Source organism: Strix aluco, chromosome 6 (genome assembly GCF_031877795.1).
Source record: "Strix aluco isolate bStrAlu1 chromosome 6, bStrAlu1.hap1, whole genome shotgun sequence".
Lineage (NCBI taxonomy): Eukaryota > Metazoa > Chordata > Aves > Strigiformes > Strigidae > Strix > Strix aluco.
This window is the reverse complement of record NC_133936.1, coordinates 23,203,821-23,226,598: the sequence shown is the minus strand read 5'-3', so window position 1 is coordinate 23,226,598 and position 22,778 is coordinate 23,203,821. Positions and strand designations below refer to the sequence as shown.

General features: G+C 38.2%; 1 protein-coding gene across 1 annotated transcript in view; it reads right to left on the bottom strand.

Annotated features, from left to right (window-relative positions):
- Positions 1 to 374: 374 nt before the first annotated feature.
- MYO3B (myosin IIIB) overlaps positions 375 to 22,778 on the bottom strand; it is a 214,396-nt gene continuing 191,992 nt past the window's right edge. The window contains 5 exon segments of the mRNA XM_074829074.1: positions 375 to 638; positions 1,943 to 1,989; positions 2,364 to 2,470; positions 16,073 to 16,095; positions 16,097 to 16,118. Of these exon segments, the coding sequence (XP_074685175.1) occupies positions 506 to 638; positions 1,943 to 1,989; positions 2,364 to 2,470; positions 16,073 to 16,095; positions 16,097 to 16,118 (332 nt within the window). The 3' untranslated portion in view covers positions 375 to 505.

The following is a 22,778-nucleotide window of genomic DNA, read 5'->3' as shown; positions in this document are numbered from 1 at the left end:
TTAATACCAGTCTACTGAAATAAAAAACATTTTCACTATGATTCCAAACAAAAATTTTTAGTACAGAGTTCTTTTAATCCAGTTCAGTTCCTTGATCTTATTTTTCACACAGCTCTACCAGCAGTTGTGCCAGCACAACAGAAGGGATGGCACAGGGTGGGAACAGCAGCCGGGGGCAGGGGGAGCAGGGAAGAAGGGGTCAGAACTGTATGAACTAACCTTGCTGCTAAAGAAATGTGTCCGTTACCAATATCAACACATGCAGGTAGTGCTGCTCCCCTTTACTGGAATTGCTTATAGAGATACAGCTAAACGGGACAATTTACAGCTGCAAAGTAAGGTATAAATTAGTGAAAGAAAGTTACTAGCTGAAACTGTATTTTTAATAGATGTATTTTTAATATATATTTAATATATATATAAACACACACACACAAAGTTAATTGGAAGAGATTACCAGCATGAAAATACTCTTACCAGTATTGGTCAATAGAGTAAGTGAGGTTCAGCTTTGAGCAAAAGACACACCTCTTGAAGAAGAAGATGGGGAACTGAGAAAGCTGTCATCTTCAGGGACGGATTCAATGGCTGACAATGATTTGTAATACTCATCGTCTCCATCCAGCACTTTGATTTGGCTTGAAAGAAAACAAACATTTATTAAGTTAAAAAATTAATTCTGTCATTATCTTCAGAAATAGAAACTTCTCTGTGGATGTGAAAATGAAGAGTGCTAATACAAGAAAGGGAAAAAAAGATGGGATTATTTGATAAGAAAGACATAGCTCTTATACATACTTTTATTTTGCTATTATGATTATACTTTGAATAGTTCTGAGGATCAGTGAAATGAAATACAGTCTTTCAGTTTGGGTATACAGAATGATAGACCAACTATTTGCATCAAATGGGCACTTCATTTGAGCAATGTGGCTTTTTTGTCTGTGTATGTTCCACAAGTAGGGCATGATTTTGACAACATCTTTCAGCTGATGGTTCGACTGTGAATATGAGCCAAAGACCACATCACCGATTTTTGGGAAAAGCCCTATTGACATCAAGGGGCTTTCATTTTCCTGTGATGTATGATGAGCACTGCAGACCCATGTTGGTGTTTTTATTCCCTGAACAGGATACAGGCTTTTTTAAACTAGAGGAGGGAGATAAACCAAACCAAATCTTGCGCAGTCGTGCAAAATTTTGGGCTTTAACATTGACTCAAAGACCTCCTATACATGTAATTATATTCAGAAGATCAATAAAAACCAGAGGAAGTAATACAGAAAGTTCTTGTATATTTTTGGAGTACATGCATTTACAAAACCAAGCATCCATCAGTTCTCTCTGGTCCACGTGATTGATCAGTCAATGAATATTTTGGCAATTGTACAGTAGCCAGCCTGGCTTTTGTAAATAGTTTTCAGTGATTTCGACCTATCACCAGGTGATAACTGTTCATGTGACAATGAGAACTGACTCAGTTCAACAGAGGAGGAGTTTTTTGGGCTGAGTGGCCTCTCTGTCAGTTCTTAAAATGTGCTCCTCCAGGAGGGCTGAAGCCCATTGCGAGTGTGCTGCTGCAAAACTGGCTGGGCTTCTGCCTGTGTTCTAGGTCAGAGAACTTCAGTTTCAACACCCTTCATCTGGCACTTTTCACGAGTGTATAATGCACTTAAAAACATGAAGAAAGCTATTTTTTCATAGTAGTAGTACTCAGAGAGAGCTGGGGAGCATATTTTGTAAGAATCAGTTCTAGTGTCTGCAGACAGCAGTACATGCAAGTTTTACATTTGCTTCTGCAGAAAATGTCCAATGTCAATGCGCAGAAATATGTTAATCGTTTATTTTTAGAAACCTCTCTAGAAAGTTTTGCATATTCTGTAATATCACAAAGGACTTCTTCTGTTTACAGTTGCTTAGAACTAAGAAGATAGATATTTACCCAAGTTTTCTTGGCTTCCTCTTGCTCCCTTGATATTCTAGAGTTCCCTGTGGAGAGGGCCAAGAACACACAGTCAAAGCAAAGCAGCAAGTCGTTAATTTTTAATTCAAAGTGATTTTGTGTTGAATGCAAGCAGATGCTGATAATATCAGAAGTCACAGCATAATTTTTTTGATCAAAGGGCTCAAGTGAGCCTGATGAAGCATGCATCTTGCTCGTCTTTGATAAACCACATCAATTATTCACCGTGAAGGCAGACATCCTGACATGAAAGCAACAGATAAAGAGCATAAGCACATGTTCAAGACGAGAGCAGAAGAACGTGGGGGTGGGGCTGGAGGGGCTGAAACAGGTATTAATAACAGAATTATTAACTGGAAACAAAGCCAGTAAAACAGCTTTATTGCCACTTTGAACTCACGTTTAACTGGTTATAGTACATGTTGTCCTCAGGGCTATTCAGCATTTTGGGCTGCTGACATCGTCGACGAGGTGTTCTCAGCTTCTGTTCAAGACAGTTTTCTGAACCTACAGTAAGATAACACAATTTAGTTTTAAGCTGTGCCAGGTGCTGTGAACGTCTTAGTGTATTTTAGTCTGTAAACAGTCTTTTCTTCTGTCCTATTTGGTCCTGGATTTATTAGCAAGTCTGTCCTATCCAAAGTAAGCACACAGAAACTTGGGGATCTTTGTTTCCTCTTTTGAAACTCAGTTCAAACACAAGTTTTTAAGCAAAACTTCATTTTTACTTTTATAACATTTTTTATTCTTCCATATATCTATATTACACAGCTCCTTATTCCTTTCACACTTTATCTTAGCATCTGCTGTTATCTAAGCAGGAAATGAGGTATATTGTGACTAGCTAGGGATATATCATTCAGCAGCAGCAAAACCGTTTTTCTACAGTAGACAGTAATAAAGTCTTTTGACTGATGAGACTTAGTCTGTTATAATCATTTTTAAATATAAAAAGGCTACCTTCCTGACACGGCTTGCTTTAATCAGAGTAATCGGACTGGTTTGGAATTATGCTTTCTTAATATAATTTGTGATGTGCTGTAAAGTAACAGTTGCTTACAGTCATCTGGAAAGCAGAGTTTAAAGATGAAGGAAATATTTCAGAAGGGGTGAATTTTGAGAAGAACTAACAGCCTTTTTATTCCTTTTTTTTTTTTTTTTTTCTTTTTGTATTAAGGAAAAAAGACATTATGGTGTGCTGTACTTTATTTTACCAGGCACATCCTCTAGATTACCAGGAAAACTATTTTCAGGATAAATCAGAATCACTAGGTCACTAAAAGACACTGTGTGGGGTAAGGAAAGGTAATTTACTTTTCAAATAATTCTCCCCATGCCTTTAAATTTTCTGATACCTCCGTGTTAAAAATTATTTTAGTGACAGTATGAATAAAAACAGTTTTTGGTGGCACTGTAGGAAAATTATACACCTTATCACATTTGCATTCCATACTGCACAGGAAGCTTGCTCCGACACAGAAGACCAGCACAAAGATCAAGTAGCACATGAGTTCCTTTAAACACTTCAAAACTGAAGTCAATATGGCTTGTGCAGATACAGGGCTCTAATCTCACAAATCCACTTGTAAGATCAGGCCTTAAGGAGCAGGTAATATTACAAAGGAGGTTTATTATACAGCTAGGTTTACAGTTTGCAACTATTGTACTTTTCTGCAATTACTGAGTGAGGTAGAGGAGGTGGTTGAACTTTGGCCTTTTCAGCCAAAAGACTGACTGTTCTGGGAGATTTTCTCTCTTTCACTGTCTTTCTCCCTCTCAACAGCAGAATTTGAAAGACGTTAGTTTCCTCTCAGTGTGGGACTGCAATGTCTGGGTGGGAGGGGAGCACTTGTTTCGTGCCAACTGTCATGTTCCCTCACAACACCTGGGAGGGATGGTGGGTTAAATGGCCACCAGGGAACTGACTGCAGAGCTGGGTCTAAAATTAAAACCCAATTTTATAGAGAAAGGCTACATTTCTCCAGTAATACAAAATAACATTTTAAATAACATGCTCGTGCTGCTTTCTAATTTAAGTTAGCTTCAGTGCCTTATACTTTCAAGTTCAGTAAACCGTTATATTTTTGCTAAAGAGACTGTGACGGATGAGCCTGAACCTTTGCTACTTACCTGCATTGTATATAGCCAGGCAAGGCAGAAGCTGTTCCAGAAAATACTTCTGGGGAAATTGGGTGTCCAAGTGATATCTACGTCTTTGGAAAGTTTTTTCTCTAATATTTAGATAGGACATCGGTGCAATTTTGTTCTCTGAAGTCTCTGGAAGCTTTGTGGAAGACCTGCCATGACTACATTCTACTCTCTGTTTGCTCTGGAAGTTATTCAAATTGACCTTAGAGCTTTCTGTCTCAGGACAGCAGGACCTGCAATTTTTGCAAGCAATGTTTTCAGTCACAAGCTCATATGAATTCCTTTTTACAGCAATGTAGTTCTTGAATACCTCTCCACAAATAATTTTTTCATTCTAGCAAGAGGCTGGTATGCATAAAGACTCGGGTCCTCACAGTTCTGCATAATTTCACACACCTCCCTGCAGCTTGCCAGAAGTAAAAACACTGCACACAAATATTTAGAAATTTTCAAACATAAGATAATATGGTGGGTATTCTTTTTTCCTTTCCCCAAATGCTATTGTAGCCTTCATGCTATTTTTTCAGAACACCTATATGTATAGTTTTTGTTTTAAAAATGTCTTTTATTCATTAGTGTTCTGAGACACTAATATTTTGCTCTAGCTTTTTATCTTGACACTTAATTATTTCTGTGTATTCTATGGGTGGTCTGCAGCCTGTGTCCTCAAAAGGAAATACTCTTTCAGTGGGCCCATTTGTCTTAGTGTTTAGTAGCATACTACACGAACAGTACAAAATCTGGTAACATTTATCATAAACTACCATATCTGGAGAAAACGGTATTAACATATGCTCAACACTCAGCAGTTGAATAGGCATTTTAAATGCTGTTCTAAAATATTTTGCTTTGATGACAAACTTAAAGCCACCAATAAGAAAAAAGTCACTTGTCATTTTAAGAGCAACAGCAGCAGCAGCAGTATCGTTAACAGGGTATCATCTACACTGCACCCAAATTGTGCCAAGTGCCTCTGGCATGTCCAGGCTCCTGAATTTGCTACAAATTTAGAGACCAGATGAGAGAGTGAGCACATGCACTTCCTTCGGGTTGTCCTTTAGCACCACGTTTGAAGTAAGAGACCGGGTCCCCTTTTGTCTTGAAGAAAACCTTTCCTTTAACTCTAAGAGCAGAAATTCCTTAGGTTACAATTTCTTTATTGGTACGTTCCTTACTGTAGTGCAGAAATAACACAGATTAGGCAAAATGCCTTCTGCCAAGTGCACTATGTCAGCTGATCCAGCAAGTGTAGGGTAGCTGACGTTCTGGGCATCCTCCTCCTTTCCTCACTCGAACCCAGAAAGGCTGATACACATGGGTGAGCAGGCTCATGTGGATGCTTCCCTAAAGCTACCACAAAATTGATGTTGCTTACAGTGAAAGGAATTAGAAACTGGCCAATGGGTAAATCTGTTGGAGTAGAAAGTATTTATAAATAAATAAATGGCATTTCTGTTTATTCCTCTATTACCACTACTGGTTATCCTTTTTATTTCTCTGATACATAAGAGACTAAGTCAATAGATCAGGGACCTTGCAGTGCTCAAATAGACTAAAAAGATGTGTGTTTTCAACTAAATGCAAGTCAAACATCCGAGTTACATTTTTAAGAACTGGGAATTGCATAGTTGGAAAGCAGTGTCTCCAAGAGAGACTTGGGAATCATCATGGATATGAATATCAACGGATATGAATATCCTGAATATGAAGTGGACTGGGTGCTAAGCAGAGGACTACTCAACAGAAATAGGAAAACAGTTTTATCGTTGAATGCAGAATTATTTTAAAGTGGATGCCATAAACTGCAGAATGTTTTGAGAATAAGAACAATCTGAAATCTGGAAAACCTACCATATGGCGAGAAATTTAAGAAGACTGTTCTATTTCATTTTTTTTCAAAAGAAGGTTAAGAGGTCATTTGAAGCAAGTCTAAACTCCTGTATAGAAGGTGGAGAGTTTTTCACCTTCAGAAACAGAAGTCTGAACTGTCTAATGGTCAGAAGTGGAAGAAAATTTCAGACCAGAAATACAGCACGTAGTAAAAGCAATCAGTCAGGAGAAAAAAAAAAATTAGCAGTATGATGGAAGCTCAGGTTGAGATTGGAAGCTTTTAGAAAAGGTATGTTTTGACCCAAGCTAAAGTTAAAAACTATTCAAGATATGACATAGATTGCTTCTAGCTTAATATGAATTCATTTCTCGAATGTGATTTTTATCATAAGTCTCAATCTGCAATAGATTTTATATTGATCTTTTGATTTCTGGGATACACTTTCACCTCCCCAATTTCCATGTGATTCTTCTTCTTTGCTTTCTTATGGCTGAAATGGAAATATTTTTCTTCAATTAGACATCATATCCATCATACTGACACTTTTTATGACATCTCTTGGCTTGGAGATGATTAGCACATTTCTTATGCCATATCTTATTTAGATGATTTTTCTGTTTAAAAAGCCATCATTTCCATAAGCTGCAAAGGACTCTTTCAGAAATGCACAAACTGCCAACAGTCAGATTTAACAAAGGACTTCAAAATGCTCTTTAGCACTGACACAAGGACTTTTGCATCTAGGATTTGGGCCCTGACCAATAGTTTCAAAATAGTACCTGCAAATATGTATTTTTCTAATGACCTCCCATGAGGCAGATGACTTCACTTGATATTCAGTGAAGATCTCATCTTAGATGTTCTGTTTGTCCTGCTTATCTTGGTATTGAAAACTTGGGGACCAGGCACTCGGCATGCTCTTCAGAGGAACTGAGAGTCATCAGATTTTTCTCTCTGAAATGAAGCTAGGGTCTTCATAAACTGTTCATGATTAAACATTTGCTTCAAAAACCCCTTGATGTTGATAACTTTGTGGAAAATTGCTCATTTTTCCTATATGGAGAATTCTGTAGAGAAAATGGTGATGAGGCAGCTACAACTGCATTTGGAACTTGTAAAATCCACTGATGTGTCAGATTATTTTAAGGTTGGTGCAGCACAGAGGGGGGCTCTAAACTCTGGATGACATCTTACTTTTAGCAAAGAATGCACAGAAGGGATCTTTGCCAATGTGTCAGTGTCACAAAGAAGGCTGCGTCGCCAATTCCCTTGCTGAAGAGACTCCATCCACTACAACACATATTGAAGGGTGGAGCTGAGTACTCTCATTTTCCTTCTGAAGCCATTTACCCAAAGAAGGTTTGGAGGGGGTTAGTCTTGCCTATTTTTCTGTTATAGGTGAACACAAACCTAATACCACAGGAAGGGTAGTCCTCCTCTAATTACTCAGGCAGGGAGATTTAGTGTACGAGAAGGGGCAGCCCGCTAAAAGAAAGGTAATGAGGCCATTTAGGGGATCATATATATTATTATAGCAGAGTAAGCAAATAAATTAGATAAATCAGTATGACCAAGAAAAATAGTAAGCATGTGGCTGATTTCCAATCTATAATATCAGATGAAACATGAAAGTGCAACCCTTAATTATAAGCAAATATTAGCACAGACTCATGGGATCTCATCATAACATCTCAAGGTCTACATTCATGAAAATTTAAGCAATGTTTAAAATCATGTTAATTTGTTCTTTGTTTGTTTCTTTTCCTGCCAGTCTAATTTATTCCAAAAGACTTTGGTTCTCAAGCCTGGATATATTGATCATGCCTATGTAAAGCATTGTTATAGCCTGGGGAGAAGACTTTTGTGGAAAAACTTGTCTTTGTTCTCCTTTGATAATTTATATGTATTTTGATGTTTTCAAGCTTTTCCAGTTTTGAATCATTTTTCAAGGCAGCAAGTTAACTTCACTTTTTCTCTTGAAGTCTTAGGCAAATGCAGAAATGACCTCACAGACAATACATGCTCCTCCTGGACTGGATGCTAAGTGGATAATTACGTGCAGCATGTTGATTTCAAGGAACAGCTACATTTTCTTCTGTGCCATACAAGTCTGTTTGAGCAGAGGACTCAAGGGGCTAGTAATTCTGGTGCCATTCATATCAGTGTTAAATGGGAGTGACTGAATGTTACTCATGCAGTAAAAATGCTGTAACTGAACTAGGCTTTATGATTTTTATTATTTCAGCTTTGTTTTTAAAAAGAGAGATTTACAAAGGGCACATAATGCTGTTTCGCCAGGAGTGTTCATACAAACATATTTGCCTTCCTTTCTTATTCCCATGATTCTCCACCATTTGCACAAATTTGCATCACACCATAAATACAAAATGGGAGTAAAATAAAAAACTTGCCTGAGAAGCAGAGTGAATATTCAGGCAGTTAGCCCCCACTGAGCACCTGCTGCGCCTGCCTGCCTGCCACACTCAAGCCAGTTAACGCAAACTACCTTGCACATCCCTGTACTAAACTAGAGTCATTGTGACTTTAGTGTGAGCACACATTAAGAGATACCAGGCCCACATCACAGGGTATTTGTACACTGCCTGTTAAATGCTACCAACTATAAATGCATCAGAAGCAAGGACAGGATAACAGGTTTAATAGGCTTCACAGAACAAGAACTACAGAATAATGTGTAGCTTTATTTGGCAATAATGAAGTTATCAGGTCTATGCTATATGCTATAAATTTAATTATATTATGATAGTTCTGCAAAAATGCTGGAGGCTGATAGAAAATAAACACAGTCTCTGAAGATTTTAATCTAGTACAGGCAAAACCACACCAAGAGACAACAACATAGGGTAGGAGAGAATAAAGTGCAAGACTAGTTGGTGACTAAAGTAATTAGGTATGTCTCTAATACATTCTTTTCCCTTCTGAGGTTAATGAGGGGGGAAAGAGAAAACTACAGGAAAGAGAAATGGACAGGAAAAAGACTAAAAATGAAACAATCAAGTAAGATACTGAGAAACTAAGGAAAAGAAGAAAAGGGAATAAACCATTTATGGTGAAGCAGCAGAAGCTAAGTCCTGGCATCAGAGGATTTGATTAATCTAGTAACATCAGGAGCCTGGGGGCCTATTGGCATATTTAGTACTATTAACAATTGTAATTCTCTCCAGGATACTTCATGCTTACCTAGCAGTAGCTTCAGAGCTCTGCAAATGTTCAATAAGGCCATCCATTCTGTTGATATAATGAGGTATAGTATGACGGGAACCATTCTTGCCACCAAATTCCCTCAGTCCTTTCCCCTACAGAAGAGTGTCCAGGAATATTTATGGGGGCTGGTGCTCTTCATGCTGCTACTGACAAGCAAGCATGGAAAGAATGATAAATCAGATGTCCTCTGAGGAGTTACAAGGCCTCAGCCCTTGCTAACTCTCACAAAGTATCTTACTGGAGTTTCACATAAATGTTGCTAAGGGAAAGGATGTTAACTACTTTAAAAATATATATTAATGCTTAGAAAGAGTGATTAATCCTTAGCAAATCCTGCAACTCCAGGGCACTCAAAGTTTTTACTTGGGTTTGGTAGGTAAGAATAATAAGTTAGATTTAATTATTTTCAGTGTCAAGTGTTTTGTAGTCTAAGTCTATAGCTCCAAATGTAGTTACCAGATTCACAGAAAACACAGAATCTGTAGGGGTAAAAAGTCCTATAATAGAAAAATTTAGAATAAAACAAAACCAAGCTTCATGATCACCTCAGATCCCCCACACAACTGTGGTGAACTAGAATTCTGTTGATTCAGATGGAGTGTGCTCATAGTGCCAAGAGCCATAGACTGCTAGGGAAATTAGTGTAGCCTCTTTGATGTCATGTGCATCCCAGAATCTGTAACACACTGCTAAAACTGTGAGCACAGCCTTTTGTTTATAACCCTAAACAGAACCATTTGAATACACACACTGAAAGAACTCGTAACAGAAGCAATGCGTTTTCTTCCACCCAGTGATTCATTACTTACGGCTTCATTTTGGGTACTGCAGTTCTATGCAAAGCCATATGCTTTAGATTATAAAGCACACTAAGCAAATCACAAGTTTTGCAAGATGGTATGTAAAGGCTGTTTTTGCATCTGTTTGTTGCCAACGACCCAGATGATACTGTAATTAGAACAACAAATATTTTATGTGAAATCAATCATTTAGCTGTCTCTGAACCCGGAGACAATGGCTTTTAGATACATTTTGTTGGGAAACAAGATCTATAAATAGTTAGAACCTTGGGTTTTGTTGTTTTTTTCCCTTCTAACACAATTCTCATCCTTCAGTATTTGTCAGTTCTTTCAGTTTCTATTGTGAGTGATTTAACTGTAAAGGGAAAAGGCAGACATTAAACAAAGCATACCAAAGAACTAAACTGTCAGTGACTAACACAGGTAAGATTCAAACCTGTCAGCAAACAGCATGTTTCTACAAGCATGGTCCTGAAGATGTGTCTTCCTATACATGTTGAATATACTCTACCGGTCATACGTGCTGCGTGTAATAACACCTAATAGTAGGTTCCAGAGGTGTGGCAACTAGTCAACTAACTAGTCAAAGCCCAAGAGGTTTGCACAGCTACAACTTTAATTTAAGGAAAAAAGTCATGCCAAACCATCCTGAATGGTAGAAACTACTTCTGGACAATGAAGAAAACTTAACTGATTAGTATTTTTCTTCCCCTCCTTCAACTTGACCCAAGGCAGTTGTGGAAGCTGCTTTTTGGTTAACTCTTGTGATCTTTTCAGAAGAGACAGTTACTGATGAAAACCAGGACATTTCAGGTATGTTGGATTTACTACACATCACAGCATATTTCCTGGTTTCAGAAGACTTGCTTAATCCAATAGCCACCAGGTGATAAGAAATAGCTATCTTACATTATCATGTGAGGTAAGTGATGTCTCTCTTGCTGTTTGAGCAATGCTGTATAATCAATACAAGTGAATGAAGAATTTTGCATGGGAAAAATATACTGAGAGCAATTAAAGACAAAGAGATCACTTCCGGATCAGGAAATCCCTGCGCCACAAACCATGCAAGGCTGGGGAATGTTCTGGGAAAATATCTCTGCTTGCCCTACTTTTGTACTATACCCTAGGCTTTTGCTCTTGGTTACTGCCAGAGAGGAAATTAGGCTAAACAGACCTAGATTGGACTGGAAATGCTCTTTCTTATGGTAGGTTTTTTTGTTTGTTTGTTAGTTCATTTTTTTGTGAGGTTGCTAACATTCAAATAACCAGGAAAGAAATCCACTTAAAATAAATTCAAGCAGACCAAATCCCCAAGAGACACCTGAACCTGAGGTTGAGGTAACTCCTCACAAGGTACATATCAGAGTCTTCAATGCAAAGATCATTTCAAGGTCAACTTTAACTGCTTATAACAGGACAGCTGTATTACACTTGCCTTTTGGTTAGCACTGCATCAGATCAGCCTGAGCTCCTGGAAGGCAGAAGTAGAAATCCCATGCAAAGACAAATACAAAGGAAAGCCAGGCATTCTTCAATTTTCTGGATATGCCCCATTTTTCCTTCTCTTGTAAGTATTCATCCAAGGTACTAGTCTTAATGTAGAAACACTGGGAGACCTACACAGGCACTGTGCACCCAGAGGCTTGCCATGATGACAGCTTGTCCCATCACATTATGTCATGGTTGGGACTCAGCCTGTTGGTGCAGTTTATTTATTTAGTGAAGTTAAAGAAAATAGGTTTAGAAAGAACCTTGACTATTTTGTCCTTCCCTGACTTTCAAAGTAAAATGACATCTTGTGTGGAGGTATGAGAAATTTTCAAAATTGCTCCAAAACAAAAGGTATTAAAAAAATCCTCACAAACAGCAGCAACAATGGAGCCACTCATTATTACTTCTGCACAATGAGATGACAGCTATTCCTTCACAGAAGAATTAGGACGATAATTTAGTCAAAGTGACTGATAAAATAGCTTTGGCAACTTTAAACTAGGAATCCTAAATATCATGACAGTATCACCAATTTTAGACTGGACATTTGGACCTGCTAATGCACAAGTTTTTAAACTGCAGACTGTGGATCCCAAGAACTGTATATCATGTGTTAATATGCCTCAGAAAACTAACTGGACACTTGGCACTGGTTCATCTTGTGGATTCTAGCTAGGAAAAGCAAAGCATATGGGGAAAAAGATGAAACATATAAAAAGTAAACACTGCGATTAACTTTAAAAATAAAAAGTCAAAACATTCAGTGCATTAGATAATAGTAACAAATCATAAATACTTTTCTAATACTGCTTCTCTACAGAGCCAACTACTGAAGTCGCCAAAAATGCATCACAGAAATGTGGGGAGTTAGTCTGTGCAATCAAAAGTAGGGCAGGAGGCAATCTGTAAGTTCACACTCAGTCAGGATGTGGTTCATAACCAGCCTATGTTTCAGAGTTGCTGTCCTAGCATATAGCCTGAATGCTTTTAAAGGTAATCCCTCACCTTCCAAACTGTAGCATTTTTATCCCATACCCTCAGAGATTAAGCCACTTGATTGACTTTGAATTCTGGACACACAGGAAATTTGTATTAATTTAGCATAATGATGAGGCGCAATAAAGGCTCTGTGGAACCACAACAGCATGGTCTCTAAGGTTTTGTTCGTTACAGAAACACAATTTGCATATCTAAAGGCTTGAAACCATGGGTCCATATTGATACAACTAGTATCTCAAATTTGAGTGTAGCAGATTCAGCATATATTTCAAAGAATAAATGGTAGAAGCTCAAGATAAAACTCTCAGTAGATTTCTTCATTAAGAAAGAAGTTCTTTTTCAGAATTCAAGGTAGTTGGCAGCAGTAACTTTTAAAGGAAGTATTAAAGAAAGCTTGACTGAAGCCTGAAAAAATGCTACTAGTTAGGTATTTGCTTCACAGTGTTGCTACAGTGATTTGGTCTGACATTTGTAAATGTTGGAAGTAAAGAAGGTATCTTGGCTACATAAAGGAAACCAATGCTGCTGACCTACATGCTACAGTGATCCATTCCTTTAAGGGGTTGTTAATTGCTGATGGGACTCCTAACATTAGACCTACAATTAGTGACAGTTGACAAGTGATATACAAATCAAGCTCAGGCCAGTAAATTCCGAGAGAATATTTTGAAAGAGAAACTGAAGAAGCATGAGCAAACTATTCAGTTGATGACAGTTAGAAAAATAAGTAGGACTAGAAAAACCCTTCAGGCTTTAAAGATGTCTGTATCCTGTGAAAGAATATCTAGAGTTTTTTTTCCTTCTTCCAAATTCAAATCACAAACCTTTTATTGACAACCTACACTATGAATCTCATGGTAGAATACTAGACATGCATAAAATGTGGGGTCATTATTTCCAGAGGGGTAGTTCATTAACTTTCATCCTGAAAATGTAGATGGGAGCTTCCAGTAGTAGTAAATTGTATTCAGAAAATGTAGAAAAGATGTTTAAAGAAAAGTGAGGGAGGTCTGCAAGGAATTTCAACACTGGGATCTCAATCCTAATAAAGCAATTTTAGGCTATATGTTTCATGATACCTAGCCACAACACCTGAGTAAAAGTTTGGGGAGTGCAAAGCATATAGAATATGTGTAGTTTTCATCTAGCCCTTCCTAAAAGATTTAAAGAAAAATTTGGCAAAGACTTCAGCTCATGGGAACAGAGGAAGACATACACATATGTGTACATATACAAATAAAGGGAGTTGACTTTCCGATATTATAATGAGTTGCTTATATGACAATATGTTGTTTTGTTCTGAAATCACCTTTCTTGACAGGGCACAGCTTGCATTAGTACATCAGCTCGCTGTATCATATTCCCCTCTGAACACAGTCTTTGTACTTGAGTGTCACTTATTTTAAATTGGTAAATTCTACAGAATTAGACTTTTAGTTTTTCTCATAAATACCTGACTAATTCTAGTGACTTTGATGACATTTTATTCCTCAGAGTTTAACAAACCCTTCTTTACCAAAGTGAGTGGTGATTTCAGGGTTCAAACTGAGGCACTAGGAGGGCTGATTTTTAAACCATTACAGCTCAGCCCTTCTGGAAAATCAGGCTTCTTCATGATAACTTAGTGTAGGTACATGTAATTTCTTGTCACTCCAGAAAATACAGACTAAGTGATTTCAGAAATTTTTGGGGGGAGTTGATTTGGACATGTTTTCCACCTCTTAACTACTATAGATCTTTGATTTTTTTTTTCAACCCCCTTCTTACAACTCAGTACTAGATTCTTGGTTGGTAATTGAATAATATATCCCTATAGAATAGCTTGTGATATAGCAACATCATATTCTGTTTGTGTCCCGATTCTGTACTTGGGTCTGTGGGTATTGCAGAGCATGCAAAGTTGTGAATTAACACTTTATTATTTACTGTGCACTAATTCCTTGTGTGAATGACCTACAAAGGACCACACAGAGTTACAACATGAATAAACTAGTGCATTGCAAGTGCACCTATTGACACGGAATGCCACTTCCGATTCACCTGTTTGGGACAGCTGAGAAGTATGGCCATATTAATATAACTCTCTTGCATGACGTATCCTGCTTCTCACTAGGACTAATTAGCTTAGGCACGGCACTGCACTCATCCAGCTATACTGCCTCCAGGGTCTGATTCACATCTAGCTTGAGCAGCTTTGCAAAGCACTGGCGTGCGCTGGGTTGGTATATCATAAATTTATATTATGGCTTATTCTATACTAACTTTTCTGTGGAGCAAAACCTAAAAAACTGTGAACAGATTCATCAAATCTCCTACTGAAGTAATGCCATAATAATATCCTGTCCCCAGCAGAAAGGCTCATATCCTGAAAATGCTAACACTGATGCACGCCTTCAACTACCAGAATTAGTTCTTCTGAAGCCAGCCCCACACTAAGCATATAAATACAAGGGAAAAACCAGAAAGTATCAGAAAAACACATTGATATTAATATGGTTTAGAGAAATATGATTTAAATGGAAATGTCTAACAATTTTAAACTCCTCCCTTTAGAAAGGACTGTCTTAATTAATTTGATATTAAAAGACCCTGTGAAGTAAAAGGCTATGGGCAGAGAAAAATACACATTTTTCTTCATTTGTAGAAGATATAATAAATTTTAAAAGTCCAGTACTCTATCTACACAATACTTGAATTAACTCATGAAGCAGTTTTAATTCAGAGATAATTGAGAGCCATACACTTTCTATAAATACACAATAACATGTAGGAGTGCTCAAGCTAATCTTTGATGAAAAATTCTTATGTTAGGTTCTTCAATAAAATAAGCATAACTTTTTCTTTCATGGAAAGCATCAACTCCACATGTAGCTGCTGTTTAAATTAAATGAATATGAGACTGGTGGGTGGACGGAGGCAAACTGAAGATAATCAGCAAAATTTATGTTTTCAAATAATGTACAAAACACATAAATCACTTCAAAGAGGCCCATAAAATTATCATTTCAGAAAAAAATATTTAAATTATAATATAGCAAAAAGCAAAGACACATGACTTCTGGACCATAAGTTACAGTTCATTGTTTGCTTTCACAAGGTAGAGTGGCAGGAAATTATCTCCCTCTCGTCACACATTTCATTTTTGATTAGGTGATTTTGCATTATTTGTAACTTCAAAAAGCAGCCACAAAATATGAGGTGCCAAAGATATTTTTTCTTCTCTGAAGATGCAATTTTCTAGAAGAAAACCGTCTACAACACCACATACAGCAAAATAAGATTTTCAGTTTTTACTGCAAACACTCACTCATGCCAGCAATCTTCGTGAAGTTAATGTGTTATGCCACTGCATAATGATGGATCATTTGAGGCCTTGTAGGACAGGACCAATAGTCTTTAAAATATATGTTATTATTTAATGATTTATCCCTTTTTATTACTGGCAACCAATAATACATATTTGTTCAAAACACATTACTGTTCTTTCATCATTAAGTTGACATGATTTTGTTCAGAACAATCCATGGTACAAAAAGGGTAACATTATTTACACAGAACCATAAATCCTTATTTTTGTTTCTAAAATACATTGTAGAGGTTAACTACACTTACCATACTTCTTTGCATTCTGCATGAGTCTCTGCTATTAGGACTTGATCTGGAAAGTTTATGCAGAGATACAAAACACCTTAGGTAGCTGTTTTGGCAAATGAAGTTTTAGCTTTATGCATTTTGTGTATTTATTTTTTAGAGAAAGAGGGCTCTGGGTTACTATGTTTCAAAATAAAGCCTTGCAGGGTTGGATGTGAGCAGGCAGGCTACACAGCTGCTGTGTGGCCTACAATGAGAAGGTGCCTGTACCACCTGACAGTGCCAGCCAAGGGCTAATGTTCTCAAATATTAAAAATATAAAATCTCAAACTCTTTCTTTCTCTTTCCCCCATGGCTGCAGAGAGCCAGGACTTTGAAACAGTTTGAAAACAGAGAATTTGCAACATTGGACTTGGGAGGGATAAATTTCCCAGTCATCTCTGCTGAAGTGTTAAATTCAGATGTCTAACGACGACATCCTAAACATCATCATTACTTATTTCACTGGAGCTCAATGCACACAGGGGAAGAGATAGTCAATCATATTATGAAGAGCTACATGATGTATTGCTCCTCTTACACAAGAAAGAGCAGTAGCTTGTGCTACTATTCAAGAAAGACATGAGTCCCCAAACACTAGCTGTAAACCTGGGCCCGCAGAAAGGAGGGTGAGCCCATCAGGGTTCATCCTTGTAATGAAACACCATGGTAGGAGAGGGTTCAAGGGGACCAAGGAGCTGAGAGAGTACACCCGATTACCTTTTCTAGTTTTATTTGTGGATAATGAAAATAGTCAGAAGTAAATGTTTCATGTCCTGCCATGTATCATATCACTGAAGAGGAGGCAAAATTTGTACTTCATGTAGAACTAAAGGGACAAAACCAGTAACCCTACCTGCAACTGCACTTCTCTTATCCTTTTAAGGAACTCATGGCAAACCTGTGGATAAGAAGTGCTCTGCTGCTGCCAAGGGTAACTAATATGGCATACAGCCATATTTCTAACATCTAGTAAAACCAGAACTATGGCAATCAGAAAAATGTGCTGTCCATACTCAATGGGAAAAAAGAATCCATCAATGACATCACAAGAAGTGTCTATGCTTTTTTTTTTTTAAATGGTATCAAGAAGTCTCTTCTAGATTACTGGCATTCGAACATGGGAAACTATTAAAGTAGCACACAAAGTCAATAAAACGATCTCATTAGACTTGCCAATGTGCATAGGGGGTTTAATCTTTAAAAATAGCCTAGTATTTAGTTGTATAAGCTTCAAATGGTGTATAATGGGTGAAAATGCTTAAAGATTTCTGAAAGGTGTTCCTACTTCTTGGCCATTAGCATGTCACGCCAGGATAATTTAGATCTGCTTTCAGTTCTGGATACTCAAGACCACAGCCTTCCTTATTTTTAAAGGGGAGGGATTTCCAACTATGTAGAAGAGGAGCACCCCAATAAAAACTGTAAGGCACAGTCACTAATGGGCCCTCTTCAGGAAGTGCCATGACCAGACAACTGTAACTGCACCTGAGTTAGAAGTCAGTCAGACTTCTTTCTTATTCAATTATTTCTTCACTAATACTGGAATTTTAGGGCAACAGAAACTTTTTTCCTGAATTCAGGTCATATTAGCTAACAGTTTCAGCTGAAATAACATGAAAAAACTTCAGAGATGTTGAAACAATTCATTCTGGCATCTCAAAAACAGAACATTTTGATTTTGTCACAAGGGGCTCCTTTCCCAAAACAGAGGAGGTAGTGCTGCCACCCCTGATATCCAAAAACTCAGTGATTAGGCCATGTTCTTAGGTTGTGAAAGATGTAGCTTCAAACACCTCCTTTAACTGATTTGGTACAGGGACTTGAACCCAAACATCATGCTTCTCAGGAGAGTAACCCAACTGCTGGGCTAGAAAATATTCTTAGGTAGGTTCCTCTCAGTCTCATTTGTTGAAAGTGTCCCATTTTGCATAAAGTAGTTAAATATTCATTGAAACAGAGATTGAAAGCCAGGTGCTGGCCCCCTTTTCCTCTGACTGCTCAAATTACCAGGATCTCAAGTCATTCACATACTGTTTCTGTAGCCTACTTACTATTTAATGTACATTCCACTGACGGGAGAAAGGGGAGAAGGAGAAAATGTTTTCTTCTCTGAACTTCTGTATCTGCCTTGGGCATAGCCCAGGCTGATGAAAATATGGGTCGGTGAAAGTTTTGAGCCTTACCTTTGGAAGGACAGTAGCATCGAAGGTAAAAAATTATCACTTTCCAACATTTAGAGTAGGTAAAAATAAAGTAGTTTAATGACAAGAAATAGTATTATTTAAAGGAGAAAGAAGTGAGACATCTGCATCTATTTGTATCCAGCGTTTATCCCTATTGGCACAATTAATAAAAACTATGCATAAATCACACAAAGTTCATTAAATCCACTGGCTCAGGCTGCTGACTAATTGGTAAATACACACTTGATAAAAATGTAAAATGTATGCCAATTCCACATTTTAAAACTGGTTTCTAGTTAAGATGTCTCTGCTTCCTAGTTGCTTTTCCAACAGAGCTTGATTTTCATGGGGGTCTTAGGGAAACAACAATGCCCAGAACGGTGCCAAAAGATCTTAGGACCTAGAATAGGAAAACAAAAAGCAACTCTATTGAGCTTACAGAGTCTAAGGAGTTAGTCCTGGTGTCTAGGGCGATTTTCTAATGTACCTGTGAATGTAAGGTCTGCTGATGCCAGCTGTGCACATTTCAGTAGACTCTTTCAGGCACTGCAACTCCTTTACGAATGTGGCCTTTGGCACTTGCTTCTGCAATGTTGCCTTCAACTAATCCAACGTGAAGGTATCATTGCTCAGCAAAACTTTGATCAAGTCAAATCTGGCAATTCGGATCAATTAAAGGTCCAGGAACTATGCAGGTCTGTGCAGACAGACATTCTGACACTGTCAGAATTAGACATGAATAAAAACTAATTATGAAAAACATGACGAGAGTGAGAGTGGTTGAGGCTGGAGCAATCTATCCCAACACCTCTCTAAAGCTCACAGAAGACCCACTTCTACTCATTTGAACGGGGTGGAGCCTCTGTACTCCCCAGCCCAGCCAGGAGGCCAGCAGCCAGCCAGCCACAGATTTTTACAGATAGAGAGCTCTGCAAAAGACTTTAATACTTACAATGTCTTTTAACAAATCCACAGAAAGCCTTATCTGAAGGGTCTCTTTTTGCCACCATCACTGATGGCTCTGATTGTGGAGGGCCTTCCTGACATCAAACAATCCCAGATGCAGAGAGGCCTTGGGAGCTAGCCCAGCATTTTGTCTGGGCCTGACCTCAAATTTTCTGTATTTACATTTTTTCCAAAACATGATTTGGAACAGATGTCACTGGACACCAGAGCTCTTCTCCAGGGCTGGAGTAGAAAATCACAGCAAAAGAGGGAGGTACAGAGCAGCTCAATTTACATTACATGAGGATATTGATCTGCATAGCAAGGAGAGGGCGGAATCCACCCATCTCCAATTTTAGTTTAATTAGACTCACATTCAAACATCAATGCTGGTTTCCCTCTATTAAGGCTCAAGCAAACTGCTTGGTTTGATTGTGAACAGCCTTATAACTAAATAGAGTATTTTGGGTTAGGGATGGTGCAGGACCATCTCTGCTTGTATTCTCCATTTCTGCCATTGACTTTGACAGTGCCTGAACAACATATTCAAAGCACTTGCCTCAAACCACACTTATGGTGTGCATGTTTGAAACAAAGGATGAAATAATGTTGACAAACAGTATTACGAAATTGATATAGCTTTAATAGTGGCTTAATGAAAGAAATGGGAATATGAAACTCCCTTCTCTAGACAATGTGTGGTGAAATAAGCTGTCCGCAATGGAAGGAAAGAACTCAAAAAGAAACATTTGGAAACAATACAATGACATATGGTCCCATATGTTGAATCTATAATGCTTCCTAATGCCTTCAGGGTAAAATTCACCCTTTTTCTGAACAAATTCCAAGTAACTGGATTTGCCTGTGAGCACTGAAGGAAGGAATAAAATCTGCCCTCCATACACAGACAGGACACATGGCTATGAAGTAGCTTCTCTGCAGTTGCCATTTACCCCTGGACTGGAGTAGCACTGGTAATGTTTTTTGATCCTTTTCTGGATATTTATAATTGCTGATCCACAGGGTCATCCTCATCTATTCTACCTGGTCAAGTCTGCTCAGGGAATGCTTTCCCTGTAGGGTGCTCCATGATAAAGAGAGCATGTGCTCAGCTTTCTGAATCATAGTAGGACAGAAGAATAGCTGGAGTTGCTTTAAAAGTTTCATGTAGAGAAAGCTGCATGTTGGTGCTGATAAGGCATGTCCAGTGCAATTATGTTCTACAGCAGTTTCAGGTGATGCCTTTACAGCCCTTAGTTTTTTGAGATACATGATTTCTACTCATGATTCCTGGTCCTATGCAGTTCACTAATCCCTGGAGGAGGGAGTGGGAGAGGAAAAGGCCTTCAAAATCTAGCAACGGTTTTTTATGCTCTTACAGAGCAGATTTGTATGTGTGCTGAACACACATGGTCAAACACCTATGGAAATGTCTCATATCTAAATGCTCTAACGTAGATTGTGATATAATAATAAATTACTGGAATTTTGGCACATTTGGGGTGGCTGCATTACTCACAGGAGCAGCTGAAGGCATAGGCAACTGCCTAAGTTAACAAACTACTGGAGATAGTAAAGCGGCCACAGTTCTGTTGAATCCTCACAGCTCTGGAAAGCCAGGCTACCTAGAGCTAAGGTACACACTTGCAATTTTCATCACTGACCCTTATGGATGTAACATTGCACTGCAATACCTCTGTTTGCACATGAAGGGGAAACTTTTCTCACAATCCTTACTCTTACGCTCCTTATTGATGGGATGTTCCAAACTTCAGATGCTCCAAAGATGACATATACTGCTATTTGCCTAGTCATTAAAGTGCAGCTCAATGGCCATTTTATAGGCCATTTAAGCTGTTTTTTAATTTGCTTATTTGTCACTATATCTAGTCTGTTTCAGGAGGCAGTAATTAGCTGTATTAATTGGTCTAATTTCTTTGTATATGTATAGTTTTGAAATTATATGTTACTAGAAAGTTATGTATTTGAATTCTTGTGAATATTTTTTAAAATTTGTGTTAAATACCATGGTCTCACCAACCTGTCTGCTGGGAAGAGACACCTTTGCATTTTGTAAATGGGTATCTCTACAGCCCACTAGGACTATCTTTACACATTCAGCCAAATTTGGCAGACTAGGTCCTCTGCTGCTGATTCCCCTCCTTTTTTTTGACTAGATCATGCAACTGAGCTGGGTGATATATAACTCAGATTAAAAAAAGAAAAGATGATTTTGTGTTTTACCCAGATGTGTTGGTAGTTACAGGAATGACCTGTGAACACTGGAGGTAGTAACACTGCAGTAACTGGCACCTCCACCAAAAAATGACCTGTGAGATGATGTCTAGATTCTTCAGCTCAGCTGAAGTCCATCAACAAGGAGGGGGATTTAAAAGGTATGTTCATGACTGGTATCAGAGAAAGATAAAAAAGTGTGGCAGATATGAAATGAGATTAATCAACTCACTAAAAAAAATCATTTAGCAAAAATCCTGCTGTGAAATGGGAATAAAAGCAGAAAAGCCTTTGTCCCCAATTTGGTAGGTCAAGGAAACTAAGACAATATACTAAAATCAAACTAAAATTTTTAGTTTTATTTTTCCTTAGCTGTGACTAAATAAAGCACAGGCTCATTGTTTCCTGCATTCCTGAAAGATACCTTTGTTCTTTACTTTTTACGTCAAAGTTTGCATTAAGAGAAGTTTCTGGGGAACTGGCATTCTCAAGCATTTCATCCTCCACAAATCAATAAACCTAAACATACACAGTGGCATCATGCAGTGTCTAGGCATAAGATAAAGAGTTTGAAGAAATTGCAGGATGCTTCTCTGAGCTGCTAGTCTGGAAATTGGAAGCATGCGACATTTGGGAAAGACATCTCTCAGTACTAGACACCCGCTACAATATCCTCTGAATGTCGCAGGACAGCACCTGAACCTCAGGGGCCCTTCAAGACTTTAACACTCAAAAAACTCTTTTATGCTCAAAGATTTGTGAAAAGACTCTCATACTATGTCTTGCACACGTTAACTTCTACAAATGGTCAGTAATACTTGTATCACACATATGGCTATCAGCTACTTGCCACAGACTTCTGGAAGTTTGTTTTCTCAAAGGCAGAAAAATTCAGAATGTGCCTGTACCGAGCATCCTGGCTTCAGGAAAGGTGCAAAAATGGTCAATAAAATGAGAGCGTGTGCTGCAAAAGATCTGGCTGAGTATGGACAAGATGGTTGTGTCAAGCACTACTTTGAATGAGTTTTTGTTCTTGAGTATTATCTGAGTTGACTCTGAGGTTCTGCTTTCCTACCTTAGCTGCACTGCTGACTCAGCTCAGTAGTGCTGTCCCAGTGATGCTGATCTAGAGCAAATACTGGAGCCTAGCGTGCAAACTTCTAAACATGAGGTGTTGCACAACCCAGGCTTTCAGAAGGAATTTCTGCTACACAAAGATGTCTCCAGACAGAGTTGGACCTGTTGGGAGACTGACCTTATCTTGCAACCAGATTGGAAACCATAACCCTAAGGAAAGGCAGGTATCCTAGGGAAGTAGTGTG